This window comes from Colletes latitarsis, chromosome 7 (assembly GCF_051014445.1).
Source record: "Colletes latitarsis isolate SP2378_abdomen chromosome 7, iyColLati1, whole genome shotgun sequence".
Classification (NCBI taxonomy): Eukaryota; Metazoa; Arthropoda; class Insecta; order Hymenoptera; family Colletidae; genus Colletes; species Colletes latitarsis.
Window position 1 is genome coordinate 17,519,447 of NC_135140.1, and position 21,306 is coordinate 17,540,752.

The 21,306-nt window shown below is 35.8% G+C and overlaps 3 protein-coding genes across 9 annotated transcripts; 1 reads left to right on the forward strand and 2 right to left on the reverse strand.

Annotated features, from left to right (window-relative positions):
• Positions 1-431: 431 nt before the first annotated feature.
• On the reverse strand, positions 432-9,675 carry Sno (Protein strawberry notch). Of its 2 annotated transcripts, none has more exons than XM_076769230.1 (17): positions 9,300-9,675; positions 8,506-8,587; positions 8,287-8,394; positions 7,898-8,125; positions 7,122-7,244; positions 6,871-7,011; positions 6,356-6,723; positions 5,985-6,252; positions 5,557-5,882; positions 5,102-5,382; positions 4,640-5,004; positions 4,497-4,559; positions 4,123-4,423; positions 3,066-4,016; positions 2,664-2,977; positions 2,466-2,596; positions 432-2,323 (listed from the first exon to the last, which is right to left on the reverse strand). In XM_076769230.1, exons 1-16 carry the CDS (start codon positions 9,300-9,302, stop codon positions 2,490-2,492), a joined length of 4,029 nt encoding a protein of 1,342 aa, XP_076625345.1. In that variant the 5' UTR covers positions 9,303-9,675; the 3' UTR covers positions 432-2,323; positions 2,466-2,489. The 2 variants fall into 2 exon arrangements, with proteins under 2 accessions (XP_076625345.1, XP_076625346.1); XM_076769231.1 differs by lacking the exon at positions 9,300-9,675 and adding an exon at positions 8,811-9,271.
• A 1,873-nt stretch (positions 9,676-11,548) lies between these two features.
• Positions 11,549-15,412, forward strand: Set8 (SET domain containing 8). The gene is made up of 6 exons (XM_076768807.1): positions 11,549-11,892; positions 12,600-12,790; positions 12,874-13,009; positions 13,080-13,450; positions 13,574-13,764; positions 13,852-15,412. The coding sequence occupies exons 1-6, from the start codon at positions 11,829-11,831 to the stop codon at positions 14,060-14,062; spliced, it is 1,164 nt and encodes a 387-aa protein (XP_076624922.1). The 5' UTR covers positions 11,549-11,828; the 3' UTR covers positions 14,063-15,412.
• A 96-nt stretch (positions 15,413-15,508) lies between these two features.
• On the reverse strand, positions 15,509-18,943 carry LOC143343669 (uncharacterized). Of its 6 annotated transcripts, none has more exons than XM_076768801.1 (9): positions 18,742-18,943; positions 18,474-18,658; positions 18,294-18,396; positions 18,146-18,217; positions 17,958-18,073; positions 17,371-17,649; positions 17,092-17,299; positions 16,801-17,027; positions 15,509-16,715 (listed from the first exon to the last, which is right to left on the reverse strand). In XM_076768801.1, the coding sequence occupies exons 2-9, from the start codon at positions 18,527-18,529 to the stop codon at positions 15,791-15,793; spliced, it is 1,986 nt and encodes a 661-aa protein (XP_076624916.1). In that variant the 5' UTR covers positions 18,530-18,658; positions 18,742-18,943; the 3' UTR covers positions 15,509-15,790. The 6 variants fall into 6 exon arrangements, with proteins under 6 accessions (XP_076624916.1, XP_076624917.1, XP_076624919.1 ...); XM_076768802.1 differs by having other exon boundaries at positions 18,474-18,673; XM_076768804.1 differs by having other exon boundaries at positions 15,518-16,715; positions 18,152-18,217.
• Positions 18,944-21,306: the final 2,363 nt, after the last annotated feature.

Consider the following 21,306-nt stretch of genomic DNA (forward strand, 5'->3'; position numbering starts at 1 on the left):
AATTGTAAAAATATTCGAATATAAGGTACACGTGTGACCTAAAACTGCTTTATATTCTTTAATATATAATATTTACAGTTTGAAACCTTCCATATAATCACAAATCACTTTCTATATTTAAATTTCGTTAACTGGTTTACTTTTCCCGATAGTTTTCCATTATCTTTTCCCCAAGAATCTCCACATTTGTGACGAGTAAACGATTCTGCAAATTCGTTTTACGTAATTCTTTTATAACAACCGATTCCATTGAAAACGTGAAAATCAAAGAAACGAATGATCTCTGTACATTGCACAATGTACGTTAATAAATAATTTACCGGTTATCTTCTGTGTATCGTATCCAATTTCACAAACAAACAGAGAAATACAATACGATAAGGACATTCTTATGTATGCTACGTAAACGGTTGTATGTTACATTGTCTTTTTCTTTTTTTTCTCTCTCTTTTTCTTTATAAATGCAATATGTAGTGTATCCGTAGAAACGCAGTAGTTTTCTTGTGTGCTACGTCAAAACGATTCTTTGCAGTGAGGAGAGTCGCGAAGGATTGGAAAATATTCACAATCACGTTTCCGTTCCATAGCGTCGAACACGCGGACGCATTTAGTCCACGTATTACCTTACAATGGAGAATCTACTAAAAAAAAATCTGATTCTATCGCATTGCTCCGGAATTACTCTACTCGCTAATCTGAATCTTTTTCTTTTATTATTGTTTTCCGTCATCGACAACAGACTGCGAGATCCAACCCACTTAGCACTCTATCGAAACTCGCCCAGGCGTACAAACAAACAACAGACATCTACTCAATATACATGCGAGCCGCATAACTACTTTATGATTCTGAATATAAATATATTGCCGTACGTATCGTTTGAATCTAATTTTTTTTTTCCCTTTAATGCCGACTACTTATAAATGGAGAATATTGGGAGACAAGGTCGCAACAATTTTCGTTTTCATTTTAAATTATCGAGTAAATGCTACTTGACGGCGATACAAAAAATTTGTATCGAATCTGTCTAATAAAAGTAAAAAGACCTTTTGATACCAATCTCTGAACACGAATTTAGGAAAAGGAAACAAGTTACGTCTACATTGGCACTTGATTTTTAAACAACGAACATTCTGCTTCAACGTAATGTTTGATGTAATATAAGGATCGTTTATTACCTCGCCCCCTTCCCCCACCTCGGTCATAATAGTAATAGTTTTGCAGTGGGAGTACTAATACTAATAATAGTAGCAGTAGTAGTGTAATAATATTAATGGTAGCAGTAGCAATGATCATAATTAACTATCCGATCAATTCAACGATTAAACAAAAGTTGAACAGTTGCGTATACATTCTGTACTTTCCAGCGAGAATTGATCGTCATCCTTCACTGTTCTCGTACATTACTAATACTACATACACTTCCCTTCCTTCGGATTACACTTACTATATCAATCACAATACACGAGTAAGCGAATTTCCCCCACCTACTGCTATGATTTATACAATCGATTCTCACTGGATGTCGCTTCGGTCCAGGATATAGTTAGCGTAAAATACGAATTCCTTAAAGTCAATACGAATCACCTAATTAAATTGTTCGTGCTTCCCAATAAGAATCTCACTTTTCTTAACCTCGTTCCACTGCGAAATTTTGTCGTGACAGACGCAAAGTAAAGCTACGTCGCACTGGCCGAATCTCTTCCGCAACGCGATCGAAAGGAACGAAACCCCTAATATCTCCTATTGTATGCAGCGAAATGCATCTCGCAGAATCTTGAATTTTAATGTTTCTTTCTAAAAATGGCTACAGATTTCGATATCTTCTCCCTTTTGGCGCGAAACGAACGAATAGAAAGGTGAAAGATGTACTCCGTTTCGAAACCTAACCCAACGTAATACGGGCGTAGTCCACGACTAAAAATTGAAAAAAAAAAAGGAAAGAAGAAAAAATTCCAACTATTTGATGACGTTTGTGTATTGAGATGCGACGGGCGAGCAAGTAGGCTTTGTTAAAACTTATAAAATAACAACGCGAGAGTCTAACGAAGAGACAAGCTCGGATCTCATGTTCGTAGAATCGCAAAAATTGGAAATGTTCGTGCCACGCGTTTCTTTCACTCGACATACCGAACAGGGCAATAAACGGCAGGCCACTGGGATTTGCTTTGGATTCTACCTTTTATCTCTTCATAGTTATAACACGTGCATCCGTGTCTTCAACATATATTTGCAAGTGCACCCCCTTCTTCGTCAAATTCTGTCACAAGGCTTAGGAAGAGGGATTTGTCCACGAGTCACTGTAGAGTCGCTTCCATTGGTCCTGCTCTCGACAACAGACAAAGGTAAACTCTCGTTCTTGTGTTTAAAAAGAGTTGAATTTGATTGGTGCGATGATACGAATACATGTCCTAATTAATAAATTTTTAATTCGATTCTTACGTTAATTTTTATTTATTTCTTACCTGTAAAGCGAAATAACGAAATGTTCAAAATGAGAGGTCTTCGGTTTTCTCCGAATCGGATGAAAGTTCTTGACGTAGTATCTCCATACAGGACTTCGGAATAAGGGTACCGACAATTTTCAAACCTTCGTCTGTAACAGAAGCATACAATTTATACTGGACGGCCCTTAACAGTGCAAGATTTCATATTAAACTTACCAGTTCGTAAACGTACAACTTGCATCTTAGAGTTGTGACCAGAACGTGTCGCTAGAATGCTTTCTACTCGACTCCATACGCTTAACACCGAACCGGACAAAACATTATAGGAACGTCTTCGGAGCCCAACCTCGCAGTCCATACCAAGCGTTGCATTTTTACAATTACCACGCCAATAAGCGTGCGAACATGTATCCACGGAAGCCTCGTACTGCTGCGACCAATGGGGTTCCGCTTCGTCTGAAGACACCTTCTTATATTTCTTCTCTAATTCGCCTAGAGTCTCCTGCCTTAGCTGCAACCCTGTATTGGGCCTTGCGACAAAAATAGATTTCATTGTAATACAAACAACCAAATGGCAAAATATCAAAGAGAAGCTAATAGCAAATTAATCAATTTTACCTGTAAACCATGTACAACTGATCCTTCTTGCTCTCAGTCTTCTTTTTACCAGTATCCACGGCGATCGCGAGAATTGCTGTTTGCTTTCCATTACGAATCTGATGGCTCAAATAAAATCCTTCTTTGGATCCCGTTAACTCGGAACACTTGTCCATCGCTTCGGACCAATTCATGCCACGCTCGACATGAACGACATGAAGTTCTGTCGGTGCCTTGCCAGTGGCGTGTTTCCGTAGAAAACGATATAATTTCACTCTCCGTACGTTCTCTCCCGACGTGCCCAGATCGAGTATACCCATATCGAAGCGGCCAGTCTTTTTCGCCTGCGTGACGATCGCGTTCAAGGTGTCGGTGAAGTATTTGAACAGACGGTTCTGCAAATCGACGGGCATGCCGAGGATACGATTCAAGAATTTCGACATGTTATTGTAGTCTTTGTCCAACGTGAGTACACCAGGCGAGCTTTCACTGTTACAAATTAAACCAACGCCCACCAGTGCGTCGGCCACGTCTTTGAAGAAGTCTCCGTGGTAATCTTGAGGTGGTGGTACCAGCGGTGCCTCGTATTTCATTATAGTCCTCATCGTTGCTTCGAGTGCCGAACGTCCATATTTATTATCGATATTGAATTGCGAGAGATCTCTTGTTTCCGTGGCTCTCCTGTCTCCGTGCGTGAGAGCGCCAAGACTCTCCAAACGTTTCGCGACTATCGACGCGAATCTTCGTTCTCCGGCCAAGTCTGAGATCAAGAATATGTACTCTGGCGCGTTCACTTGATTCGAACGATGCGTACGTCCGAACTGTTGTATCGCTCTATCGGCGCTCCACGGGAGCTCAAGCGTGATGTGTACCCGTCGCATTTGGTTTCTTGCTCGTCTGTCGCTCTGTAACGATATACCGCTGCTAGCCGCCTCTGATATAATAGCTACTGTTTTTTCACCATCCATAAACCTGTCATAATATTAATCATTCAACGTCGTCGTTCGAAGTTTTTATTGTATCATTATGCAAACACTGAGCCATTCACGAAGAAGGAAAGAATCGATTACGCGATTACCTTTGTTTCTCCGTTAAGTTAAGCGTTTCCAATGGAACATCGACTTCAGATCTAGATTCGTACTGAATGGTGCCGTCTTCCGTTTGCACGACTCGTCCTTTCCTACCAGTCATTTCAGCGACATTTTCAGGCCCACCGAATTCGTCTATAAGTTGATCTAAGGTATTGGGTGGCAGCCGATCGCCTAGGTCTTCTATTTCTGACAGTAATTCCTTCTTCATGGTGTAAGCGCGCTCGACAGCGTCTCTCGACGGTGCTCGATTACGAATCGCTGCATTTCCGCTGGCGGCTCCTGCATACCCTAATCAACACGGCACCACCGTTACGTCTGTTCCTATTCGTGACAGTATTTTTTGTGAAAATAAAATGTGTACCTGCACGTTTCTTCACCGGTTTCTTTTGCTTTTTACCTTTTTTCTTTCGCCTGTCGCCCGAATCTATGATACAATCGACAAATCAGTGGAATAAAAAGAGGTTAAAAATCGCTGACGTAAGGAAACGAATTTGCAAAACAAACCAGAGTCCGACTCGGTGTACTGGAAGGAAGAGTCGGAGGTAATATTACTCTCCATGTCCGTTTTATGTTCGTCTTCGCTTTCGCTACCGCTTTGTTTATATTCCGAGTCAGAACTGCGGCCACCGTTTCTTTCATCGTCAGTGAAATCGTCATCCGACGGGAACGTTCGAACCCTCTTCGAAGCCCGTTGGGCTGCTTGTCGAACTGGTTTCCTTTTGCTACCGCCTGCAGAGCCACCGGCACCGTCCATGTCGTCGAGGTCCTCTAACCTCTGCATCTTTGACGGCTCTATACCAAGAACTCGGTGTATGTGATTACGATCCGAGGCTGGAAAGTGTTTCTCGACCAACGTTTGCAACACGCCCCTGAGAACACGAAGAAAGGCGTAGATTCACTTTTATCATCGCCGCCATTCTATTATCTGCACTTTTCTATCAGAAGCAAAGCTCATCGATCACTTACTTCGCAGTGGAGACGAAATCGCTAAGTTCGCCGTCGTCGCGTTCCAATTGCTCCAAAGTGCGAGCCTCGCCAGTAGATTGCAAACCGATTACAACGCATTTTCCACACTTCACGGCTTCGCGCGCGACCGCGACAGCATGTTTCACTTTAGCGGCAATGCACAGATATTTGAAAAAGCGCTGATGCGATGACCAAAACTGACCCCACATAGTCTTTTTCATACGATTCTCGGCGTCCAACAGTTCGGCCGCCTCTTGAAACCTTTGCATTGCTTCGACCCACTATGATAAACAAATATTGAGGTATTTGTTGATTGTACACTGCAGTAGTTATTATTTGTTAATCACGGAATTGTATTGGTCTCCTTTCCCAAAATAGTGCCAATACATACAAAACAATAAAAAAGAATAGCTTCAAAAAACGTGGTACGTTGCGTCATTTCCTCTAATACTCACCAATCGAACTGAACTATCGTACACTGCGGTAAACTCTTTGGATAGCGGTACCTCTTCTATTTTAAAAGCTACACCGTGAAAACTGAGTTGTCGAGCGATGTACATGCCTCGCAATTTCATGTCCATCGCTACAATCTCCATTGCACCGACTCCTCGTTTCTCGACAGCACTGATGAAATCGGTAAATTCAGGGAAAGGCGTTCCTTCGCCCCACATTCCTAACCGAACCATGTACGCCATGTTCCGAGGCTCGGAAGCACCCGTGGCACTAGCGTACACTACTCTGGCTTTGGGAAGCTTGTTCTGCAGTTCCAAAACTGTCAAGCCTGTGAACTCATTATTACACGACATTATTAAATACTGTGAGTCAATTTAAACAGTTTTGTTAACTACTTCCGGATGTAAATAATGCGTGTTTATATACATACCGGTTTTAGTTGGCTTTGAACTACCCGTAGGACACAAATTCTTCGCGCGATGACACTCGTCAAAGATAATCAGACCGTCGAAATCTTCCCCGCACCATTGCAGAAGTTGCTTTAATCGACTTTTATATTTTCCACCACTTTGCGTAGACTCTCCGATTAAAGCAGAGTACGTACTGAATATTACACCTTTCTTTACATTGCCGTTCACGGCAGACGATATTTTTGCATACTTAAACTTGTTTAATGCGTGTACCTGTAAATATAATTTCTACTTGATATATAATAACCTCGATTTAAATCGATCATTTCAAACTCATTCGACTATTCGAACTAACGAAGTACGTTCTTGGTTCAGGATAAAATTGAAATACCTCGATTTTCGATGCGCCAATGTCATTTAAGTCGCGTTCTGCATCGTATTTGAGATCATTCGAGACAGAAACCCAAATAGCACGTTTCCTCCCTTTTAAATAATTTTCAAATATGATGCCAGCTATGGTCCGTCCTTTTCCAACTCCCGCACCGTCACCAATTAGAAAACCAGCACGCGTGCCGTCTGGTAAGAGATGCTCGTGCTGTTGAGACGCGTATGTTATAGATTCGAGCTGTAACGCAGATAAAGCTCCTGTTCGTATTGATTCTTCTGGTATTGAAACTTTATACCAGACGTCTGTTGGTTCGACGCTTGATAACGATGCGGTTTCCACAACAGGATCTGGGTGTTTCCGTCCGAGTTTAACTGTTAAGCATTACAGCAGTTATTTGACGAGTAAACACATGCAAAAAATCGAATTTTTTCTTTTACATTTTTTTAAAGATTCAATTCTTAAAAGTGAGATACTGAAAAATTATCCATATTATTCCAACTTAAGCGAATCGAACATACGTTTAGTGGGCATGTAATCGGCGTACGTTTCTGCAACACCTAAGTCCTCGTCATCTACTTCTTCTTCTTCCGGTAATGTTGGTTGCATAGTCATTTCAGTGGGATCTCCAGCATTCATCCACAACTGAGACACAGCTTTACCTATCAAATTTGTTTTCATCACATCAAAACATTTCAATTTTATTCTTCGATTATGAGGTATTCATAAGACAGAAAAATATAACAATTGCAATAGCGATGATAAAAAATACCTGATAGCCCAGCTGGCCAATTCGGATGTAAACCGTTTTGATTCAATAGTTGTACAAGAGGATTTACAGTCAAGTTCATTCCAGGCATACCCATAATACCACTCATCAAGCTCATATCCATGCCTGAGAAAATAATACACATAAAACCTATTGATGTATTCTTCGGCGATGACATTATTATTGTTATATACAATATTTGTCAACGGTATAATTACTGTTGCAATTGTCACTATTATGTGTAATACAATGGAGGACAAAAAAACTTCAAATGTTACATGTATACACTTTCTTATAAGTTACAAGCGAGCCTATGGAATTAATAATGTATGTGCATGACTAATTCATACATACATTAAACGCATACTTAAACAAGGGACGTACGATTCTGAACCGATTTTTTCGAAGCAAATAAATTTTTTAATTCGATTCTTATATTTATGATTCCGACGTGGATTTAGTCAAACATCGATACGAAGGTATTCTTGCAGCCTTGTTAATCATTGTTGCAAAGTATTGCAACCATCGTTCAATCATCTATACAATTTACTATTTTTATATTTATCACTTAAATTAATTAATTTTTTTCTTTGTAATGTCTTGAATAGAAATATGTAGGATTAACTCACAGGGGAAAAAAGAGGATTTATTTTTATTAAATCGATATTTTTACGAGAATCAAGCATCCCTAACTTGAACTGCACAACAAGCATGAAAAATACGAAAATTTTACTTTGTTATATAACAATTAAAATTAAAAACAAAATACTTATTCTTACTAGGTGGAAAAAAGGCTGCAGGATTGAAGCCTGCAAGAGTTGCTAATCCTGGTGGAAAACCATATGGTCCAGCCGCTGCCAACTGCCCCAGTTGACTTAACTGATTTGCATTGACAAAACCAGGCGGTACACCCTGTGATCCTCCCACACGCACCATTTCATATCCTGGTGTTGCAGTCTTAGTTACTAATCCACCTGGGATTTTGCTCCCAAATTTCTGATTCATCACTGTCGAAAGGATATGATTTTAAATAATATACACATACATATGTAACTGATGTCAGCAAATTTAAATATACGTATTTCACAAATTTTAACCTAAAAACGTTTGAGAACATTAAAATAATTGATTCTATTAAAAAACGTGTATACATTAAATTTATCCTTACTATTTATCCCCCCTTGTCCTTTGACCATGAGATTAGATGGTGCATCTGCTGGTTTCTCATCCTTGATGTTTGCGATACCAGTAGCAGTGGCAAGATCTTTTCCACCACCTAAAAAAGATGTTGCCAATTAACTAATGCTTCTTTCTTGTTTTACGTATATGACAAATTTATTATAAAACACAAATACAGTAATATGTACGACAAATATATAAAACTTACCTGGCACCCCCATGTTGTCGGGATCTTCATCTTCATCACTGCTGCTATCTTCGTTCATTGCATCCTTATCCCTTTTGGTTGACTGGATAAAAAACATTTTCACACTTTATAAACCCCTATTATTGATATTGTTTACCCACAATTTAAAAACTATTTTCTGCTTTATAACACACTCTGAAAGATTACTACAACAGAACACAAAAAACTTGGGGCCCCAGGCTGGACCTTAAATATTTTATGGTCGAAAATACAATATTTTACGTGTCAGTTTAAATTGAAATAATAAATTTTTAAATTTCACTTACCGCTTCTGTAAATAGAACTACCGATATTATTTAATGAGTTTAATATAACCAATACAATTCATGTTCCTTTTGGCGTCGATCATTTAAGAACATTAATTCATATACTTTTGTCGCGAATATTTAGATCCGATCAAGTTTCCACGTTCGCGACAATGCGAATAAAATAACCATTTCGTTTCGATTAAAATAGATCAAATTCGGAAATAAAATAAGCTATTTATTATTTACTACTGGAAAAGACATATTTTATTCAACTGGGGAGAAGGGAGAGGGATAGAGAGAGCATGGGGAGGGAGAACTGTGTGAGTCATTTGAAATTACAATAAGAGAGACTGTGCGTATGTACCCCGCGTCTATAGGTTAGTCGTGCCAAGAGATGGATGCTTGCGGAAGAAAATATACATCGTACGAAAGAGGAAGCGCGCCTTCCTGTGAACGTTTAACGTGCGCCGACGACGAACAAAAAAAAAAAAAAAAGAAAAAACTTACCATGACAAAAGATCTATCGACGTCCTCACGATTGCAGAATATTCAAGATAAACGAACACCCGGACGGTAGAACGGCGGTGAATATTGTCTTCGTCGTGCAGTTGAAGATGCTGACTCTTGACAGGGTGCACGAGATACGACACTTTTTTTCCTCCCTTAAGAATCTCGTGATTCGTGTCTCGTCAAACAAACATCACCCGATAACGACTGAACGCCTGGCGAATTGTGCGAATTAGAATATCACAGCGTGAGAATGTACTGTGCGCTTAGGCCGAGCCATTTATATGGTCTAGACCGAGCACACACTCGAAACGCGTTCGCCAAACACGGCTGCCGCCATCTTGGCTTTCGCCCGGCCCACGGTACACCGCGATGCAAATACAAAAACACACGCGCTGACTATGGCTGCTGCTTGCGGAATACGTTCGTGCAACGTTGCCAGATCGATGCATTTAAGGGGACGTTCTCAGGAGCGCGTTAACCAAAAAATTGCCGCGCTTTTAAAAGAATAATTAATCGATAGATCCCGGCCAGCTCGATCTTCCATAATTCCTCAATTTTCTGAATTTCGCGTAGGTCGAACGTGCGTAGAATGAAATTTACGCGAACGCTTTCGATACGAGGATATAAAAACGGCCGAAAATTCTGACATCTATCGACTATTTCGTAACTACATTTTTCAGGACGATGCATGCAAATTTAAAATGAAACAAGCGGCTGTTCGGCGTAGCGAATATTACTTAAAATTTTGAACATAACATGCAATTTACGATAGCACGATGTGATCGCGAACGATTAAATCGTCGTAAGTAAAACTGATCTCGAGACATTATTAATTTTATCGAAAAAAATTTCAATCGATCCGTGTTAAGTTTTTAATACCGTTTAAATAAATTGCTCCTCGATTTCCTGGTCCGTTCGTACCTGGGTGGCACAAATCGTACGTCACTGCGTTAATAAATATTGAAAGAAAGAGAGGAGACAAGTCGTAGGCACGCGTCAACTCGAATATTACTAATTTAACAATCACTTAATCGAACACGTGTTCTTCCGTATCACAATGAACAGTAAACAAACCATGCATATCGCGTATCATGTGTTCGCACGCGCGTGGTTACGCTTAAATGAGTATAGCCGTTCTGGACGTTTGGCAACGTTGCCGAAGCGCAGCGCTGATCGTTAGTTGATTTAAAGTATCCGCGGTAAAAAGAAAAGAATACAACAGCTAACTCTACTCAGAAATGTTGAATAATGCGCGTTCGAGTGGATTTGAATTTGTTCGCGAAAATCGAGGGATTTTATGCGTCTCGTTCGCCAAAATAATACATCTCCACCGTGTATTCTACAATTGCTTACCTAAATCTATCTAAAAAATAACATCGTTCTAATACGATCGATCCGAGCTTCGCGCGGCTGACAACGCCACGTAGCGGGTAATGCGAGTAACTAACCGACATTGGGAGATGATTTGATTTCGTCAATTTCGTACCGTGAAAATAAAAATCACGTTCGACGATCGTTATTCCAAAGAAACAAACAAATCCACAATGTTTTTGTTTTTACTGCAATTAAAAACGGTCAGAATAACGATTAAATGAGAATAAATTTAACACGTATCAAAATCGTTGGTATACCAAGAAAGAATAATTGTTTACTCGATTATTGTTCAACAATCGTATGCAAGACTTATCCAATATAGCATTTGAAACCTAGAAAATGACTACAACAACAATATATATGATATACGAATCGAATAAATGTACTTAAAATTAGCAGGAAAACAATCTGCTCTAACGAATAGGTTGTAATTAATATTCTTGCATAACAATGCAGTCTGCTGCATGAAAGATGATAGACAAACTTAACGTATTAAAATATGAAACGTAACCACATCCTTCTTATTTCTTAGATCTTTCGCTGATAGATTTTTATTTCCTTATGCATCCCAATCATTTTGTAGAACGTAAATATTATTCCGAAACGAAAAATTCGAAATATCGATGTTAGAAGAGTTTTTGGTCAATGAAACTCCACAACGAAGCTGGATGATCGTTCAGAAAATATAAAAAATTACTGAAAAACTGTCTCGACTAGATATACAAAGTTTATGAAAAGTTCTACGTTTTTGAAGTTTGGAAAAACAACGTTTCATGTGCACCAACTTAATAGTTAGAATGGAAATAGATGTGCAATATATGAAACAGTCTATACTATCTAATTTAATGATACCACGACGAGCAATGGCGGCATATCCGGTGTGTCGTTTCGACATTGTTTGTAATTTCGATCTCGTTTTACAGGGAGGATGCCCCGAACAAGTTAAAACAAATTTGCAACGATAACGGTTGATAAATTACTTCTTTCTACCGATTAAAATGTTGCTTCGCAAACACGCGAGTTAACGATGTTCGTTCAGTAATCGCGAGTGTAAAAATTCGAATTATTAAGAAGCATTTGCGTGAAGAACACTAGCGTCGACTAGTGTCGGAGTGAATTGAAACGGTGGTCTCGCGCGAGCAAAAATTTTGTATGAGAAGATTAAATTCAGAATTCGTTTACTACGCGAAAAGATCAAGCGGTAACATGGTGAAAGGTAGAAATGCGATTTAAAAAAATTCATGTGTACTTTCTCTTAAGATTTCGTGTTGGCAATCAGGTTATGTTTTGATAGATTTCATTTCCTCTCTCCTTCTCTCTCTCTCCATTTTGAACATTATTTCGGAGACGCTGATTAACCAAACCCTTTCTAAATTTGCGTGGAGCTTATTTGTAATAAATTATCTTGAATTTTTATGCCATTCATCCGTGTTCTCGAAGCACATCTTAATTTTATTGGAAAAAATCTCGAGTAAAAACAGCGAGTCCCAAGTTTTTTTTTTTCTAGCATACCTATTCAATATTCTATTGCTCATGTTCATGACCTTAAACTGTGTGGAATTAAACAGTACAAATTTCATGTATTGCATAGCTAGTCGCGTACATTTTTTATACCTAAAATAATGATACATAGATGATTCTAGAGATAGGTATACAGAAGAAATGAAGTATATCTCATAACCGAATTACCAAAGTTTTACGTTGTATTAGTTTGCAATTATAGTCATTTAGCGTATGTAATTTTGCGCCTTGAATTAATAAAAATTGAAAATATTTTTTATCGAAAAAAATCAATAATTTCGATGAGCTTGAATTTCGAAATTTTTCACTATCGTATTTCAAGGATCAAAAAGTTTTAGATATTCAGGATATTCTAAAAAAATCCAAAAATCGAGTCCGAGTTTTAATTTAGTTTAATTGCAGGAAGACGAAAACGCGTACAAGTAAGAAATGTAGTTCGTACAAGAGCAGCTGTTTTGTCCTTGCAATTCGACGATATGGGTTCTCCAATAAAAAAGGAGGCCAAACTAGATAAAAGTAGAAATATAGAAAATGATATTCCGGATGAAACACGCAAATCCTCCATGTGTATTAGTTCCTTTTTTTACACTCAAGTATGTGATTCAAAAAATGAATTTGATATATACACAAATATTATATACGATATACAGCATTGTTATCTATTTTTGGAACACAGATTGCAAATGTTTCGAGTTCGGATGTTTCCAAAAGCAAAGCTTCCATAGAACCTATCGAAAGCTTCTATAGAAATGAAAAGACTTCTAGTATACAAGATGATATTCTCATTGATATTGGCGAATTTAGAACAGATGGTAATAATATTTACATGGACAGTATAGTTTTTATAAATAGTACTTTAAATCAACAAATACATTATTTCAGAAACACCTGTAGCTGTGCCCATTCATGGGCCAGCAACACCACACAGGATAAATATGCCAAACAATCAGTTAGAAGATTTAGACGAAGGAAATGCAAACTGTGACAAGAATAGCAAATCTATAGCATCCAAACCTTGTTTGGAACAAACTCCATTGAAGAAATCTGTTAATCGCGGCCGTAGAAAATTAAATAACAATCAAGATATTAGCCGCCGTGTGACGGATTCTACAAATACCAAAAGTACAAATCACAAGCTTACTGATTATTTCCCGGTACGTCGCAGCGTGAGGAAGTCTAAAAAGGCTGTATTAGAGGAAAAGCAGCGTGATATGGAAAACAAAGTGCTTTGTCAAGTAGAAGAAGGTTTGGAGGTAAAAAGATTGATAAGAATAAATTATATGAAACATGAAATCAATTTTCTTTGATATATATATATAGCTTGTTTAAATAATTGTTCTCTTACCATAAATTCAATTTAAAACACTTTTTTCCAGGTAAGGCACTTCAGTGGTAAAGGTCGTGGAATTATAACAACGCGAGAATTCGCTAAAGGAGAGTTTGTAGTTGAATACGTCGGTGAATTGATCGATCAAATAACAGCGAAAAAACGTGAAAAATTATACGCCCAAGATCAGAACACTGGATGCTATATGTATTATTTTCAACATCGTAATCATCAGTATTGGTAAGTATTATCATTTGTATTTCATACCCGTATACTCCACAAAATGTTACAAATCGATGATCGCTTATATGTCCTTTGCATTTTTAGCGTCGATGCAACTGCAGAGACTGATAAGTTAGGTAGACTTGTAAATCATTCGAGAAATGGTAATTTAATTGCACGAGTTGTAGAAGTAGGTTCAACGCCTCATCTGGTACTTACGGCGAAAGAAAATATACCCGTCGGAGTAGAAGTGACCTACGATTATGGAGATCGAAGTCGCGAGGCTATTCGTCATCATCCATGGTTGGCTTTATAGCGCTTTCAATTAATTGCATAGTATGATATTTATTGTACAGCAGAAGTGAAATTTGAATGTATTTGCCTCCTCCTACGAAGGATCATACAATATGTTTTAGTTACATTTTATGAAACAAAGGTATGCAAAGAAGAATACATTTATATATAATTCTGCTTCCTTTAGTACGTTTCAAATTATATACTGACTTATCTACATGATAGAATGAAATAAATTAGAAATACTTCGCATTTTATGAATGAATAGTATGCTATATTACTGCATGTTTGATTTATATCATTTCTTTTTTTTTTTCATTTATTAAATAAACCAAAACAATTAAACGCGTACTAAATATTTTAAATTATAATTTTTCTGGCTGAAGATTTGTGAATATGTATAATTATAAATATTTTTTTTTTTTTATTGTCAAACATATAACTAAGAAGCACTCTTTGTTGAGATATTTGTATTGTAAAACAATATTTCTCTCAATTTATCACTGCCAAAAAATTAGTGACTTTACGAATGGAGCAAATAACGTTACGAAAATATTGGTTTGTAACAGAAATTCGTTAGATTGAACGTAATACGTTTTTATTTTCATTCATTCGATTGAATAAATAATAAAACGGGAAAATGCACCCAAAACCCCTAATTTGCTACAATTTCCCATTCTTTTGATGCCCGGACGTTGGTTCATCTTTCAAACTTAGGTTAAACTCAAATAGCATTATACACCGGAAAAAGCACTTTTAAATCTACTATTTTAAAAGCTCGTTTCGATGTAACCTTAACAAGAATTGTGACGAATAGCAATGCCGGGTTTAAACTAAATGTTCGTGACTTCACAGTTGGTAACGTTGGCGAAACAAATAATTGATTCTTAAAGGAGAAATACGATACTCGCGACGATCGAATTTATGTTACAACCCAGTAATTTCATTGTAGACAAATTATATTAATTTTTGTTCTTTAAATAAATGAATTTATATATCGTAATTCTCTTTGCTCTAAATATGGTGCAGTGGAAGAATAAAAAAATGTCTTTAAATTATTTTAAAATAACTATGTGATTAACGTGCATATTTTTTATCTTGTGGAAAAAAACAATTGTTATTTAACTTGCACCTAAGTACTTTCGTTAATATTTCATCAGTATTTTTACATTGAATACCTAATATTTACTATTATTTTGTAGAGGCTTCGCGATAATAGATTGCAAGTCGCGTTAACGATATTTTAATTTAATTCTATAATTTCACCAGTGCGAACGGTACACAAGTATCCAATATTTATTTACATTTTTATTCATATGTTGAAGAATTTTATATAATTATAATCATGACATAAATTAATTATCAAATTCAGAAAAATCACTTGGATTATTATAAACGATTGATATTAATATTATAATATTATGTATGTTACTGTTTGTTGTAAATCTCATTATTATTAATATTACAAGAAACACAAATTGTACATATGAATACTTAGAAAATGTGTGTAATTTTGTTCGAATTTGTAAATAAATAATCATGAATATATTACTTGAATTGGTATTTAGTTTTGTAAGTAAAGAAAATACAGGTTTAGAACAAAGTATAAATGTATATATATTATTACATAAAATCCAATTAATATAAACCAATGTCCTTATCAAGAATTTTAGTTTACCTTCGTTATTTTCAACCGAAGTACTTAATTTCTTTTAAAAAAATATTTATATGATAAATACCTATTGTTTCACTAGTTTTCATTCTCTGTTTCAATAATTTCTTCTTCAGAATTTTCACCACTGCCTGTAAACGTTTCTTCACTAGCTTTCAAAAATGGCGGCGGGAAAATTAAGGAAAACTCTGTATTTTTTGGTAGAGGTATTGCGGAAATCGGAGATTTATCTTCGATGGAAGAATCGCATAGATCACTTTTTTCCAAATCTTGTTTGTTTTCGAGCATTGGTTTAACAATTTTTGATTCTTCGGATAGTCTATTCAACTGCGTGTTAACTGTATCGTTACAAGCTCGACCAATTTGTTCCTGTTCCAGCGTTCTAAGTGAATTGAATGAAGGCATTGGTGGAGGTGTTGAAATACGACAGCCGTCATCCGAAGTAGTTTCATTTACTACATTTCTACGCATTCTTTCAAGTGCTTTTAATTCCCTTTCGGACATAGACTTTTGCTTGTCGATTAAAGCATCTTTTAATTCAGTCATAAAATTCTTAAACAATGATTTGTCCCGTTTATAATTATACGACGATATCTCGTCGCATTCTTCGCTTAAAGGTTTCAGGTATTCGTCCTTAATGTACTCTTCGAATACTTCGTCCATAATTTCTGGCTCCGAATCATGTACAACAGGCATATCGACATTCACAACTGGCGTTAACACATTCATCCCCGAATAATTATTTGTACGGTTATCGGTCTGCGTTTTTACAAGGAATAAACTACTGAATTCAACAAAATCTTTTGCAGTTTCGATATCTTTTTTCATTTCGTTCAGCCTTTGCATTGTACTTTCTATGAAATTTTCGTGTGCCACGCTTTCGATAACGTTATTATCGATATCATGGAGTATCGATAATATATGACCATAAGCTAGTTGTAACTTATTGGAAGCTAAGTACAAATGCATGTACAAGTCTTGCCAATGAGATACAGTTGATCCTCTGAAATTAACATAAATATATAGCTGACTTTCGATCTATAATATTTTTGTTAACAAATAAAAAAACTCTTCCAAGATACACTTACCTGTACCTATACTTTGTTGGTTCTATTTTAAAAGCGTAATAGGCATCGATGATTTTCAACAATTTGTTCTTATACATGGTCAAATATTTGAGTAAAAAATTAATTATGTAAGCTAATTTCAATTCGGGAATCTTGTTGTAAGATTTTTGCCAAGTACGACTATCGTATCCAATAGCTAGTAAATGCAACATTTCTGATTGTGTAAGAATATAAGTATCATATAAATTCTGTTGAAACAAAGTAATTATACAAATATTAATCGTGGCTAAACAATTATAAAAAAAAAATTACCTTCAATTTTTGATAATTTATTTCACCCCGTATTTCAAATGATCCAATCTCAAATCTCGTTAATAGATCTTCTTGAATCACATTTATCGGTAATAACTTCGTAAGAATTAGAGAAATACAATAATACGTGTACGAAGAGTGCTCCAAACATTTCACTAAATTTTCCATTATGGGTTGTAAATAATTAAGTCTACTGGCTGTAAGATCGCTATAACATAAATTAATTGCTCAAATTAAATTAGCAAATTCAACGTACACAGCATCATGTAAAAAACTTACTTAAATTGCTGAGAACATTTTCTTCTGTTCAACTTTATCTTATACCCAAATTTTAAAATTTTAAGTCCCCTTTTATATAGTTCGAATAAATCATTTTGTAAGGACACAACAGATTTTAAATTCCTGTGCGCACGTACTCTCGAATATTCGACATAACTGACATAAAATAATGTAAATAATGCAAATAAATTCGTTGATTTTCTATATTGTGTACCAAATGGAATATACAATGAAGGTGATAAAGCTGCACCTAATAAAAATAATTTCAATAGCATAGTCCTGTAAAACATTTACATTGTCAATATTTTATTTATTTTACTTTCTTTCTCTCTGTAACAAACTTAAAATATCATTTTACAGTTGCCTGAAAAATAGCAAATTTCAAAGTTCTACAATTTCGGGAAAAATAGCTGTTTAATAATATAAAAAATAACATTTTAAAGCTTGAAGCCTTAACTATTGATTCCTATAGACCAATGTCCCAGACAATGCTTTTTCAAACAGTGGCATCCATAGAACTATTTTTCACAAAATCATCAAATTTCAATACTATTTATCAGGCAAGTTTGATAAATTTAGATATTTACCTCCATGATCTACAATTGTATTTGTCAAAGTAATCATGTATTATACATGCATGATCATTTAAAAGAACCTTTGCAGTTAAAATAGTTCCTACTTGTTTCTTGGATATGTTATCATCCTATTATAAATAATACAACTTTATATTAGCAATACTTTATGATATAATATTATAACATACTATGTATTATACCTGTACCTGAATTATTCTCAAGCATACAACAAACAGTTTCTTAAAAACATTTTTTGCAGAATGTATAAAATCCTAAAAGCACATAAATTACTTATTGTATCAAGAAATAATATGTTCACTGGTACATTCAAAGTAGAAAGAAATTTACAGTAAATCTAAAACTTTTCTCTTCGTTTTTAGATGTTGGTTTGGGTATGGTTACACTCTCAAAATCTGTGTAACCTAAATTATGTAAATGTTCATACAATGAACTACCCTAAAAATGAAGGACAACACTGATACAATGTAATAATAATGACATTAATAATTGCAGGAAAAACAAACGTACTTGTATGACAATATCTTCATCTTCATCGTCACCGTTATTGGTGTCCATAGTATCATGTATATTTCAACAAAAGTAATGAATTAGGTTGTTAAATACACTTGTCATAAATTTATTTTCGTCATTTTTAACTTATTTATCAGCACCGTGATGGTTAAGGCACAGTAATACGAATGATTTCGTATTCCCTAATGAACACAGTTCTATTTACAATTTTATTCTATCTAATAAACTAAATGTGGAATGTACAGTATCATGTTACCGTACTAACCTCAGTCGTAACAAAATTTTACGTAATTTTTAATACTAAAAGAATCACAGAAGTTTGAATATCCAGCTTTCCATCTAAACTGAAAATTATGTTTCGAACCAGGGACTTATACCGGTATTTTTTGATTGTACCTTCATAACCCCTATAAAAACCAAAATACAACACCACACCGGTGTGACCTCATACTGACTTGTCCCGAACAGTGTGGCCAGATCAGGCATAACTGAGTGCATCGAAATCGACAGTAGTGACGATGAACTTCCTTAGCGTCTAACAGAGTGGTGGGGATAGCAGGCATATACTACCGCACGAGTCACCTGTACGTGAGCTTGGCATTTCGCATAATTTCGGGAAAACGATAAAGAACGCTAATGTGAGCTTTTCCTTCTTGCTCTTGTAAAAGAGAAACAGCTGAAATATGACCTCGCGATAATAGGCATATGATTCCAAGTCTCGACTGCTCAGCATTTTTACTTTCCGACCTATCCAAGGTATAAGAAATACACGTTTTAAGACCCCTGATCATATTGTGACTATTAATAAAAAAGATATTTTTTTTTGTTTCATATCCCCGAAATCCTACCCTCCTTCGAGAAAAAAATTCGGGTAGGTGGTGAAATTTTTCGGCGAAGAAAAAAATTTTTCAAATCGTTCTAAAAAAATTATTTCCGACTGCAAGGGTCGATTATAATCATTTTTGGTCATTAGACATACCCTCGAAATCCTACTCACATTCGAGAAAAAAATTCCTGACCGAAAATATAATTTCTGGCCTGAAATGTCTGCCCGAATTTTCATGCGAATCTTTAAAACGTCATAACTTCTGAACGGATTGGACAATTTTAATGTTTAAACAAGCAGACTACGCGTATTTTGATGGAGAATATGTACAAATCGCAAAAATATTCGAAAAGTTGGTCCTTGACCCCGCAAAATGAGAAAAACCCCATAAAAATGGTCCAATTTTCAAACAGCCATGACTCCTACAATTGTGAATATATTTCAATGAAACTTTTTTCTGAAATAGAGCTCATTGGTACTTACAAAAAAGTATTAGACAACTTTTCTGTAGGGCGTCAAACAAAATTACTAAAAATGAAAAAGCAATTTTTAAGAAAAATCGACAGGGGGTAGGTGCCTAAATTTCTCGGCGAAATTGAAAAGTTTCAAATCGTTCTGGAAAAATTATTTTCGGTTGTGGGGGTCAATTACAATCATTTTTGGTCATTAGACATATTCCCGAAATCTTACCCACTTTCGAAAAAAATATTCAGTATTGGCGGAACTTTAAACGTTAATAACTTCTTAACGAAGCCCCCATTAACAAATTGGTATTCTTGATTTTTGTCTTATTTTGGCCTCCAGAATCTCCCATTAAAATTTTTCCCAGATCAGTGGCGTAGTTAATTTTAATCGTTCCCGATGCCACAGTAAGTATTCAAAGATTCATATTAGGATTTCCTTGTCATCAATGACCACCGTGGGGCAGTCAACCTGTTACTTTCATCCCTGATCTTGATCTGTCTTCTTGAAATTCGACCGTATAGTCAATGAGAATCCAAACTAACCTAGCGAAGAAACTCTATATTTATGATGACCTATGCAAAGCGGATCGCAGCCTAATTTGCTAATACTATTTAGTTTTTAATTAATAATTGCATTACCCAGCTAAGAGTGATACGATTATTAATTAAACGCTAAATAATATTACCCAGGTCTCACCACGTGGAGGTTGCTGCGAATGGAGACCCACCCTAACCGATTCCCATCCACCCTCCATTAATAAAGAACTTCTGTGACCAACGATCGTTGGTCGAGGAAGCAACAAACGAAAGTGCAACCTGTGAAAGGTGCACAACCAACGAAGAGAGTATTTTAACCAAAACGAGAGTTTGTATTCAAATAGAACCCTGCCTGACTTAATAATTAATATAGATAACGTTGGTCGAAGAAGCAATAAACGAAAATGCAACCAACGAAGGAAACAGATAACAAAAGAGTTTTCTAAGAAAGAATTTGTCTGCAAATGTCCATCAACAAAACAACAAAATATAACAATTGAAACACCTAAATACAACTAAACTCCTGCCTAACTATAAATCTAAATTAATATACATCCTACCGAACTGATTATTTAATAAAATACATTAAAATATGTACTTCCTTGATGTTTCTGATGTATTTTCTGTTTATCCCACGATGATTTCCTGAAACACAAACAAAACAATATGAAACAAAATTGTAACAATTCTTAATTCCTATTTCTGTAAACCTAAACTTCCATAGGAACATGCCCTGTAACAGAAATTTATTTAATAGATTAGTAATAGAACAAACAAAAATTTGGCATTCGTAAACCTACAAATACTACAACTACAGGCAAGTGCAGTGACAAAGTGAAAATAGTACATAATACATGTTACTTTGATTCTACAATGTATTCGTCGCGAAATATCTTCTTGCACGTAAATCTAATGATATATTTTAATAAGTAAAGAAAGACTTTGGTTATTTTCGATATCGAAGATACCCAAAGTCGTAAAATTAATCATGAAAGTGAATTTA

What these genes read in the sequence shown, in the direction of transcription:
- Sno (XM_076769230.1), bottom strand. An exon ending in TTCAAAGCCAACTAAAACCG is followed by an intron (nt 5,883 to 5,984) that starts GTATGTATATAA and finishes ATGAGTTCACAG; the next exon opens with GCTTGACAGTTTTGGAACTG. An exon ending in ACCGGTGAAGAAACGTGCAG is followed by an intron (nt 4,424 to 4,496) that starts GTACACATTTTA and finishes CGTGTTGATTAG; the next exon opens with GGTATGCAGGAGCCGCCAGC.
- Set8 (XM_076768807.1), top strand. Translation starts at nt 11,829, where the DNA reads ATGAGAAGATTAAATTCAGAATTCGTTTACTACGCGAAAAGATCAAGC. An exon ending in GTTCCTTTTTTTACACTCAA is followed by an intron (nt 12,791 to 12,873) that starts GTATGTGATTCA and finishes TTTGGAACACAG; the next exon opens with ATTGCAAATGTTTCGAGTTC. An exon ending in TGGCGAATTTAGAACAGATG is followed by an intron (nt 13,010 to 13,079) that starts GTAATAATATTT and finishes ACATTATTTCAG; the next exon opens with AAACACCTGTAGCTGTGCCC.
- LOC143343669 (XM_076768801.1), bottom strand. Translation starts at nt 18,529, where the DNA reads ATGATACTATGGACACCAATAACGGTGACGATGAAGATGAAGATATTG. An exon ending in ATGAAGATATTGTCATACAA is followed by an intron (nt 18,397 to 18,473) that starts GTACGTTTGTTT and finishes TTTTTAGGGTAG; the next exon opens with TTCATTGTATGAACATTTAC. An exon ending in CCAACAAAGTATAGGTACAG is followed by an intron (nt 16,716 to 16,800) that starts GTAAGTGTATCT and finishes TGTTAATTTCAG; the next exon opens with AGGATCAACTGTATCTCATT.